We start from the raw sequence: 11925 nt of genomic DNA, 5'->3' as shown, positions 1-11925 counted from the left end.
TGCAGAACCATTAATATATGCATAAAACCAGAGGAATATATATGTGTGTGTGTAAGAAATGAAGCATTAACCTGTTCATGGTCCTTACTCCTTCAATTGTTGGAGATAGACTCGATTAAGTAACGAACAAGTAAAAATAGAGGAATAAATTGAGAAATTGAACATACAAATTTAACGTGAAAAAACTACTCCAAAGAGGATAAAAAACCACAAACAAAGATGATTTTACTATAATGGCAAGGAACGAATAGTACAAAAGATGGACATAAAAACTAAACCCCAAAAATAAAAAACCCTTAAAACATAAACACAAAAATATCTAAAATTGTTATGAGTTCTAATCTCTAATAAGTGTATTTTCTAAGGTTGTAAAAGAGCATATTTATAGGCTAAATCCATAGATAAAATAATAATAAAATAATCTAGACTAATAAGAGTTTGATTGAAACAAATAAACAAAATTTAACTGGAAGATTATTTCTCAAATTCGACTAAAATAGGAGTCATACTCAACAAATCTCTACATTGACTCATATTTCTACAACGCCATCTTTGCCAAAACCTGCCATGAGCCTATCTTGAACTATACAGGGAATTAATTGAGTTGAATCTGTGCTTAGAACCTGGAAGACTTCTAGCCTTTGACTTGTGCACTGCGAAATCAAAACTAACTCGAGTATGACTTTCACGAACACAGTGCTGTAACTTTTCAAAACCTACATCCAAAAGAGAATCTCTCTTCAACAAAATAGTCAAACACTTTTTCCTCCTATAACTAAGTTGTCTCCGTGCCAAACGAGTTGACTCTGACTCCGTAATGGACGAGGGACATCTGGTTTCACCGGTCACTATAGAACCTTCTAGAATATATATATTGTCGGTCCTTTTACCTTTTAACAAAATGAGAGCCCCACGAGACACCTTAATGCCGCTCGACTCAATGTTGATTCTGCAAACTTTTGAGTCTAAAATACTCAAGGAGATGAGATTCTTTTGTAAATCAGGTATATACTTGACATCTGAGAGTGTCCTAATTGTCTCATCGTGCATCCTAATTTAACAGTACCAATACCAATTACCTTACCGAATGAATCGTTTCACATGCGCACAACACTACCTTTAATCGAACTATATGTGGAAAACCATTCTCTGTTGGGACATATGTGAAAAGAACATCCCGAATCTAAGATCCACTCAGACGTAATCTTGGAGCTATCACTCATTAACACTAACAAGAAATCGGCATCGCTATTATCAGCCAAATTAGCGCCAGCTATATCTTTCTCGTTACTCTTAGCAGCCCTTTTATTTCGTAATTTATAACAATCTGCTTTGACATGACATAACTTCTTACAATAGCGACACTTTTTGTCTCGCTTCTTTGATGCGAACCAAACTTATTGCTGAGTTTATCTCTACTCAACAAATGACCCTTCACATATTCGATGAGAGTTTGTGAGAGGTAAAAGTATCGTGGAGCCCTTGTATTGGGAATTAGATTGTATTTTGTCCTCTTTATTCAGAAAATAGACAAATTAGTTACTATATATTAGATCAAAGAATAAATTAATCATTCTATTAAAATTTTCATCCATTTTTATTGTTAAAAAGCTTGTCCTTGTATATTAGCATGAGGTACACATGACACATCACGTGTTACTGTTTGGTTATTCTGTCACCCATGCCAGTTTTTAAGAGTAGAAATGCAATCCACTAATACGACCTCAAAACTTTTACCTTTATACGTGCTATTCATAAGCTTTCTTACAGTTAAAATTTTGCTATTGATCTCTGTAATTTATGAAAGTTATGGATTTAGTCCTATATCTTAATTTGGTGTTTTTTAAATTTTAAAATGGCATAATGATAAATTTAGCTTAACTTTTATATCTTTTGTCAAGTTGACTTTTATTTTTTAAAAACTAATTTAAATTATTAACCTTTCAAAAAGAGTCAAGTTACTTTCTTTAACCTAAATAATGACTAAAATATTAGTCACCTAACTTTAGGGTAGGCTTTATTTTGATCAACTAACTTCAAAAACTTTCAATTTCATCACCAATATTTTTAAAATTTAAAATTTTAGCGACTCACAATTAAGTATTTGGCTGGAGAACTAACATGGGCCTGTTTTTATTGATTTAATAACAAATTTAGCTTCCGAAACATGAATAATGAAAGGAGAAAGAGAAAAACTTAACATCCAAAATGGAGTCAATTGTTTAAGCATGAGCTAAATTAAAGTGCAAAAACTCAACATTATTTCAATTGCGATGGAAATTAAGTATAAATCTAAGGACGAAAACACTATACGTGCATAAAAGGGTCAGATTTAACAAAACTAACAATAAAAAAACATTACAGAAAAAAAACACATCCATTGAATTTCAGCTCCAAAACAAGTGACAAATTTGTCTATCTTTTACCATGTAACCTTCCACGGTATATATCAAGAAAGATATGACGTCGGAAATGAATCATATCTTTTTGTGTAAAAGGGAAGAAATCACCATGCATTAGGCAATCACCATATTTCATCACGAATACTCCGCAATCAATCGAGCTTTAGTTGTAGTAAAAGAAATGAAAAAAAAATGTAAGATGATAAGTAAATAAAATATAGAAAACTTATAAGTTTTGAAAGATGAAATCTTACTTTTCTTGCTTTGGAATATCAGTACGCACTTCAAATGGCCATTTCTCTGCATCATTATAACCAAATTGTGGCAGTAGATAGAGTATGAACCACTGGAATATTTTTTGTTTTTCGACACTATTAATAGACATCATCCGAGAAGATGGTATCCAATCTAACCAAGAAATCTTCTTCTCTTTGGTATCTACACAGAAAAGAACCCAATGTGCTGATAAACACATTGGTAGAAACAACTACAAAAAAGGAATTACAATTAGATATGATCAACTATTTTAATCCAAATTACATCACAAGTTTGAGCTTACTTTATGGACCCCTCTTAACTTTTCATCTTTAAACCAGGCTAATACTTCATCTTCTGATTTGGATCCTTCTATTAAGCAAGTCTGGTAATTGAAAAATATACAAGTTAAATGGTACTCTCTTTATATAATTTTATATAATATACTAATAATTTCATTTAAAAATACCAATAATTTTTGGCAGGATAAAAATACTTACAGCTATTAGAGAATCAAACGAATAATGTTTGATGTATACATTTGGAAATTTGTCGGATCTCTTCTTAAGCAATTTAAAATAAGTATTAACAACCTGCATGTAATATTAATCATTAATATCATTAGTATATCTTCAATCAAAATATTAAATTGTAGAACTATTAACTTTGAAGATGAGTAAAACATAACACTAATTATAATTATAAAAATGATAACAATATACGAATTAAAAAACTAATTTATGGTTCAATCACGTAATAAGTAATTACCGAATCATCGATATAGTACTCTCTTAGTGTTTCATCACAATGAGGCACCATGAGTAAAGGTGTTAGGTTCTCGCCCATTAATTGAAATTCCTTGTCTTGTCCAATTTTCTTTCTGTGAAAAGTAAATTTTAATTTATAGTTAGATTTTCCCTGAAACATAAACTCTAATATATATAGGTAGATTATAATGATCACTTATTATTCTGATATTAACTAATTAAAACTAGCAACATACCCGCTCAACTCACACCTTTTCCATCTATTTAATCGTTTTTTCTCCTTGTTTGTAAAGCTTGAGACTAAATATGTCCGAACGTCCTTATAAGAACAAGAAATTAGAATTCATAATGTAAGAACACTAATATATGCATAAAAAGTAAAGGAATGTAGATAAAGAAAATTGAAATAAAGTATGAACCTCTCTACACCATGACCCTTGCTCCCTCAATGTTGTCTCATCATCAGACTCGGAAGATGAGCTTTGAAATTGATCCGATTGATTACTGTTGAATGATGGTTCATCATTTGGAATTTCAATTGCGGCAGCAATGTTTCTTCCATGATTAGTTTCTGTATCAAGAAATTTTGCTTAACAATGGAGTGAGCCATTGCCAAATGTTAAAGGAAACCATTGTTTAAGTAGTTTTAGATTTGTTTCCACTACTAGTTTCTCCATAAGAACTTACTTCCTATTGACGATTCCAACCTATCTCGATTGCAAACCGAAGCTTCCATGATCTCTGCTTTTTCACCAACAGACTCTGAAGGAGAACATTGTGGCTCCATCCAATTGTCAAAAGATAGACTACCATCTGGCATTTCAACAGTTCAATTGATACCAAGTTTAAGTAGCAAAACAGATAATAATGGCAAGTATGGTTCAAATACCATTTTTGTTGAAATCACTAGCAATGTCTCCATTACTACTAGCTTTTTCATGAGGCCGGTTTTTGAAAACTTTTACAGTAGAAGTGTCATTCTCTTCCATCTTTCTTTTCCTTTTATCCTGTGAAATGAAAATGCATTAATGTAATTCAATCTTTTGAAATTCTTAGACATGTTGTAGGAAAAAGGATTCAATGGATATTAATACCATATTTTGCATGGGCTCATGATGATCTCCCTCATCTGTGATAGAAAATGAATTCATATAAGTGAAAACTTGATGTAACTCTAAAAAGTAGACCCTCTATTGAAGTGTAGGAAAATAGAATGATAAACTCTAGCTAAACAAAAGGGTCTAAACAAAGTCAAAGTTAGACTTACTTTCTTTTGTAGATTCCAACCAATTTTGACTGCATACCAGAGCTTCCATGCTCTCAGGGTCTAAGCTACTGTAGACTGGATTTATGGTCATGGCACTAATATTCGAACATGGTGAGGAAACTGATACTGGGATTGCGAGGAAATCACGAGCCATCTTTGCAAGTGTAGGGAACCTTTCAGAATTAACACGCCACCAACCAAGTATGTCTGCATCCGAGGGAAGCAATGTCTCTTCTAAGTAACAGTCAAGCTCTGACTTCTGTGAAGCCACCTCTTTAACATTGCTTGCAGATGCAAATTTACTGAAGTAGCTCACAATACAATCTTTTGTGGTCTGTGCTGCTAAAGAATTGTAATCATCCAAGACTGAAGATGATGCACTCAGATTTTTGGCTTCATTAGCATACTCAGAGTAAACATCCATGAGAACTTTACGAAATCTTATCAGCTTCATCATACTTTCAAGATCATAGGTCTCATTACATGAGGATCTAAACTTCAACCTTGGATCAAGAGCAGCCGCACTAGTGAAAGCCACATTACATAAGCTCCAATAGTTGTCAAATTTCCTCTTCATCAATATAACAAACGGATGATTGCTCTTTTTTAGTTGACCAAATTCCTCATACATGTTGCAGAGCTTCGGGAAGTACAAATTTGCAGTAAGGGATTGAGTTCCTTTGATATCATCAAAACATTTGAAACAATTTTGTAGAGTTACTGCCTTCTCCCATTCCTCCTTTGATAGGTTTAGCATAAAATTGTCATCAATTTGCTCCAGCTTACAAAATATTTCTCTTGACCTCAAGGCACTATCAAGTATGTCAGAGTCTGATTCCAGCTTGAAAGAAAGTTCGTCCCATGATTTCCCACCTTGTAGCTTCACTTGATTTACAGCTTCTTGAAAGTTCAGTTTTCCATGCGTTGTTTCAGTGACATATTCAATGGATTTCCATAACTTTGAAAGTATGGTATCCATCTCACGAAACCCATCCTCAAGAAGTGTGAAACTGATGAACCAATGGGCTGTAGAAAGGGAGCCCTGCTCGCTAACACAATTTTCTCTTATCTGATGAACCATACCATCATTCAGAAAAGAGTTATCCACAGTTATGGAACATACTTTCTTACTTATATTCCACTCCGAAACAAAGCTCCCAATAATTCCACCTACGACCTTTGTGTCATATACATGCTCTAATTTCCTCAAGCCAAGAATCTTTATCTTTAGTTCCCAACCATCATCAATAAAATGTGCTATCAAACAACAATATGCAGTCTTTCCATGATTGTTCTTCCACAAACTTACTGTCAAATTTAATTTGCAAGCAAGCTTATCAAAATACAACTGAAGTTTCTCTCTCTCTTCATTATAGATGTGATGTATGTCAGATAACAATTTATCTCTTGATTGAAACTCATACATTGGCTGCAAACCTTTCACAAAATTCTTGAAGGCTTCTTGACCAGCCAGATCTAATGGATACTGATGCCTAATAACCATTTTCACAAGATCCAAGTGACTCCTTTCTTGATCAAACATTGAGCTTCTTTCATTGGTATCAACTGGAAGTATCAACTGGCTTTCTTGATTTTGTTTTTTCCTTTCTTGATAAAACGTTGAGCTTCTTTCATTGGTATCAACTGGAAGTATCAACTGGCTTTCTTGATTTTGTTTTTTCTTACCAGGACATACTTTCAAGTGGTTATTCAAGTGTGTGGTTCCACTCTTACTTGACCCTGTAAGCACCTTGGGGCAGTGTTTACATTTGGCTACTTGTTTTCCTTCTTCTTCAGATTTATCAAAGTCCACCCAAACCTTTGACCACGACTTTCTCTGTTTGTTTCGCTTTGTTTCCACAATCTGAGAGTCATCATTGAAATTTATCTATGAAAAATGAGAATAATAAATCATGTATATTACTTTATATGATTTCAATATTTTATCCAAAGGGAAAATCTATTTGATACTACATATATATACAATATTTAAGCAGAAAATATGAATACGAGGTTGAAAAGATATTCGACCAATATTGTAAAAAAGGTAACTAGATTTACCGTGAAATTAATTTATTAAGCTGCAGTCTTGATGTAAGTTTTTACTTATGGGTTTCTATGGAACTGATTAGGTTAAAGAAAAACTAGATTTGGAGTCTATGACATTAACAAGGAAGAATAAATAATGACCTTGTTATAAGGCCCTTTTAGTGTGTTAGACGAAGAATGTAAAGAAATCAGAGAGTCAAAATTAGGAACCACCTCTTCTTAGAGCAAATGTTATTATCATATTAGAACCATAAATGCTAACCCATAATTAATTCAGTGTTGAAATAATATAAGGTAATGTAATTACCTGCTCAATATGCGCATTTTCAGCTATTTTCAAAGGCATTGCTGTGTTTGAAGATGTAGGAATGCTTGAAATGGCTTCTTCTTGGAACTTAATTTCGGGACCTTGAACTTTTACTGTTACAAACGTTGTCTTCATATGTTTGAAGTCATCGAAGATACGAAGAGCTAAAGATTTTGATATTTCACTCTCAGTTGGAGGCCAAAAAAATTCTACGACATAAACTTCATCACTTGTGTGACGATTTTGTAGACAGATAGCAACAGCAACATCTATGTTATAATCCTCTAACATGAAATATCTGTAGGCTTCTACCTTAGTAATAGATGGTTCAAAACGGTAGCCGTCCCTTGATTCAAATGCTTTCTCAATAGTGAGGCCACTAATCATGTCTTCAGAAACAAGCATAAAATTATAAGATTTGCTATCTTTCACATAACAAGAATTACTTTGGATAAAAACAACATGTTTCTTGTTTAGATCTGAGATAGTTTCATTCATATTGTTAACCTTAGAAGCCCATGTTAAAGCCAATGAAAGTTGGTATTTACAACATAAATCTTTTGATATGTCATGTATCTCAGCCAGTGCAGCTAATCGATTCAATATCAAACCCTGTAAAAGTATTAAATAAGAAACAATTATCACAAATAAAATTTGAAAATTTGAAATAACACTCTAAATGAAAATAATTTTGGCATTGTACTTTTAATTTGATAAAGATAATTAAAATTGAAAGGTTACTTTTTTCAGTCAGTTATTCATAAATTTAAACAAATTAATAACATAATGTCATAATTGTACTTATTCAAATAATTTAATTTTCTCTTATAGAGATAGGTATTCATAAGTTAAAGTTGGGTTGAACCAAAAAAATTTGAAAACTCATCTGAGTCAAGTCTAGGCTACCTAAAATAGTTAATTTTACTATTTTAAAAATTAAAATATTTCAAATATTTCAAATATGAATATTTTTATTTTTATAATTAAATTTAAATAATTTAAATAAAAATTATACCTTTTATTGTAAAAAAATAATTCAAGCCTGGCCCAAATGCATTTAAACATGTATAAAAGATAGACTATTTGTTTAGGGTGGATTGGGTGCAGTGCGGTGTGTTTAGTTTACTTTTTATCTCACGCTACAAATCGCTACAGTGTCTAATCTCACCGCCACCGCTATTTTTACACTAACCGCAGCTAAAGATACTGCCCATCCAAACTCATCCTTAGTCTTGGATAACGTAATACCTCTAGAAAAGGTTGAAGAGGTTGACGAGGCAGAGGATTTGGATTGAAACCTACAAAGATATTCCAAAAATGCTATAATTAGTCAAATAAAATGAGTCAACTTTTATTAATTTGGTCACTTTCTGTTTAATTCAACTTATTACTAATCATGTCCTAAATATATATTTTAACTTAAAATATTCTTAAACTAATAATATGTAAACTATAATTAAAATAAATTAATTTTGTATATGCAATAAATTTTGGTTAAATGAATATTTCAGTTAATTAATTTCAACTAAATCAAATTAATTATAAAGTATTTTTTTAAATCCTTTTGATTATGAATTAAATTTTAAAATTTATTATTTTCTATATTTTTAAATATTTTTCATATTTTTTACAATGTTTTCTTTTTGCAATTTATATAATTTTTAATTTTTTAATTTTAATATTTTTGCAAGTTTTTAATTATTTTTATTTTTATTTATAATAATTTTATCATTTTTGTGCAATTTTCTATTTTTTCAATAATTTCTTTTGTAATTTTTAAAAATATTTTTGTATATTTTTATAATGATTATAATTTTTATTATTTTTAATAAAAATTAATTTTCACCATGTGTCACAATCCTTCCATGCCTTGTGATGAAAATAACACAAAAAAAGTAATCATTACCATTTAACAATTGACAGTTAATTTTAACAGAAAAATCCTTCAATTAATTAAAATTTTAACTTTTATTAGTATTATAAATAAAAATAATTTATTTTTTTAAAATAATTTATTTTAGTATGGATGTATCATATGGTTGGCTATTAATATAGAAATTTATAAGTTTTCAATGCAGCAAATAAAAATTGATATATAATTTAAGATTATTTGAATTAGATCGAATCAAAGAGATTGATAGAATCAATAAATTGATAATTTGGTGGTTCAACCATAATTCAATTGTAAAATTATTATATAATTTAAGAAAAAAAAATACCTTGTCCAAACTTATGGTTGGTGGAATTGGAATTGAAGTGTCCATCTTCAACTTTGGGTTTCCATGCCGATAAGAAAAACATTGGACATCCCTTGTTACCTAAAATCAAGCACTCTTCTTCCTTCCCCATTATTTCTAAGAAGCTTTCATCCTCAACGCTAAGATTATCTTTCCTGTGGTTTAATGGAATTCGACTAAAGCCAGCCATTAAAAATAGATGTTGCCATTCTGTCAAAGCTGGGTGTCGCCTAATTATATTATTACCTTCCCCTGCCTCTATGTTGCACTCCCACTCATACTTCCCATCAAGATAATGGTCCAACTCCGCCCAGTAATCAAGAGTCTTCAAGGAATACTGAAATGAATCCTTGAAACATGTCAAGAAATTGGAGTGGGTATGATTAGAATAAAAGTCCAGCATGATTACAGTCGTCGGATTTATCTCCTTCAATCTTACTAACTCTCTCTCCATTGCTTTTGCATCTCTTACCAACTTATCAAGTTTAAATTTATAGTAAATCACCACCATTTCATCATCTCTTCTTCTTTTGAAATCTATTTCACATTCATCCACTTCTGCCAAACTATTGCCATAAACCACTTTCAACTCATCCTCCAACTTTACATTAACTTCCTTGGCATCCTTAGTCAAAAACTCCATTTGGCGTGAGAACTCTACATATTCTTTCAGAAATGGTGGAAGTATGTAACTTACACGGACGGGTAGAGGATAGCCGAAGAAGTTCGGTAGTGTACGAAGAACTGAATTCTCAAACCTGTAGTAATACGGGATGGAGAAATCAATGAGGTGCAATCGCCTGTTTCCCATCAAAGCATCATCGATAACTTTTTTTATGACGCCATTAATATGGTAGCTGTTATAATGATAATATGGTGCAGGATCCACCGGAAAAGCGAAGTAGGAAGAAGCGGGATGCAGTCCGTAGGCTTGGCGAACCAGAGCGTCCGCAAAGTATTTCACCACTCTGCTTTGATATGGGTAGGGTCTCTCATCAGCAAGAATCAAGATGTTGTGAAGGAACGCATCGGCGCTTTTCAGATCCCCACCTTCAATAGCTTTAGCGCAGGATAGTAACAATCTCAAGGCGGTGTCAAAAAAGGAAGAAGTCATGAAAGAAGGTGAGATTCAACAGAGTTTGGGTAAAGCAGAAGAGAAATACGGTAGAAAAGAAAGTGAAAGCAGCAAGATGATCACCCAGGAAAAGCAAAAGCAGTAGGAAAAGCGCGTCATTGATAACTCACGCGGAATACTCACTGTTTCTATTTTGACTTTTGTTTTTGCTTCCTACAAATCACCTGCCTGCAAATTAAATAATATCTCAACCTACTCTCTGATTTTTTTTTGTCTACATTAATACTAGAATTTCACAAATTTGATCCCTGATTTTGTATTCTAAAATGGTGTGATGTTATTATCTAATTTTTATAGAAATATATATATTTAAAGGTAAATTTATTAATTAATGAAGGGAATCATATAATTTAGAGAAAAAATAATAAATACTCATCGTAGATAGTGAAGGACAAGTTCAAACAACACAACAAAGATTTTAGCCTCAGTATCATGACCTGACCTATTGACAATTGGCTTTATCACAATTCAAGCATGACATATATAGAGTGATCGCAAGCACTTAATACGATAAGGAAATCAATCACTGATGATCCAAAGCAGCGGGTAAAGATCGAAAAAAGATTGGAGCATTCACCAAACTAGAGAGGACAAAAAATTATTGCACGGAAAATTATCTCCTACCCGAGTTCATTAAATTTCACAAGTGAATTAATGGTATAATAAGTGCATTGTACGGTATAGTAAAAGAATAAACATATAAATAAATGCAATACTTGTCATATCTTGAATCCGCTTATAAAAATTAAAAAACTCTATAATCGGTGTATCAAATAATTACCCATGATATAAAAACAATTGTTTGGAAATGAATTTTATCGATTGCATTGCCCCATTTAAACATGTTTTTGGATTTATAGTAGGGTTGAGGTTTTGAGATTTTTGAAAGCTTAGATTCTAGTTTTATGTATGGTTGCTTGAATTAGATGGACCAGTTAGTTGAATTAGAAATCGGTTGAAGTATCAGTCTGGAAAGGGGTATCAAATTAGTTAATTTGAGAATTAGTATAAATCGGTTAAACTAGATTTGTATTTAATTATTTTTATAATTTTTTAATAATTTACTTAATTGAATCAGACGAAGTGGTTAGACTAGACGAATCAATTAGACTGACGAACCAATGCCTGATCAGTTTGACCACCAATTCAATGTAAACTATGCGCGCATTTTCTTTAAATTTATTATGGTTTAAGTCTTATCTTGTATGAATCCCATTCAAATTTATTTTGATATTGGTTTGGTTATTTGTTGTATCTTACTTTTGTAATGATTGATTCTAATTATAATTATTCAAATATATTATTTATAATTATAATTATGATTATACTAATAATTTCCTTAAATATACATATACATATACATATACATATACATATACATATACATATATATGAACATGCTCATGAGTTCAACAGCTCATCTAACTTGGTAGGTTCGACTTGATTTGAACTAAATTTGAATAAAAAATAATACATTTTGATTGATTTAATTTAAATAATAAAGAT

The 11925-nt window shown here is 31.4% G+C and overlaps 1 protein-coding gene across 2 annotated transcripts; it reads right to left on the bottom strand.

Annotated features, from left to right (window-relative positions):
• Window positions 1-2244: 2244 nt before the first annotated feature.
• LOC107943691 (uncharacterized) lies at window positions 2245-10751 on the bottom strand. 2 transcript variants are annotated; one of them, XM_041087983.1, is made up of 14 exons: window positions 9267-10751; window positions 8296-8345; window positions 7048-7659; window positions 4692-6579; window positions 4519-4553; window positions 4314-4431; window positions 4112-4237; window positions 3844-3995; window positions 3661-3743; window positions 3426-3537; window positions 3158-3250; window positions 2962-3042; window positions 2657-2889; window positions 2245-2563 (listed from the first exon to the last, which is right to left on the bottom strand). In XM_041087983.1, the coding sequence occupies exons 1-14, from the start codon at window positions 10396-10398 to the stop codon at window positions 2416-2418; spliced, it is 4863 nt and encodes a 1620-aa protein (XP_040943917.1). In that variant the 5' UTR covers window positions 10399-10751; the 3' UTR covers window positions 2245-2415. The 2 variants fall into 2 exon arrangements, with proteins under 2 accessions (XP_040943917.1, XP_040943918.1); XM_041087984.1 differs by having other exon boundaries at window positions 4692-6555; window positions 9267-10750.
• Window positions 10752-11925: the final 1174 nt, after the last annotated feature.

This window comes from Gossypium hirsutum, chromosome D02, assembly GCF_007990345.1.
Source record: "Gossypium hirsutum isolate 1008001.06 chromosome D02, Gossypium_hirsutum_v2.1, whole genome shotgun sequence".
NCBI classification, from domain to species: Eukaryota; Viridiplantae; Streptophyta; class Magnoliopsida; order Malvales; family Malvaceae; genus Gossypium; species Gossypium hirsutum.
This window is presented reverse-complemented; position numbering and strand designations above follow the sequence as displayed.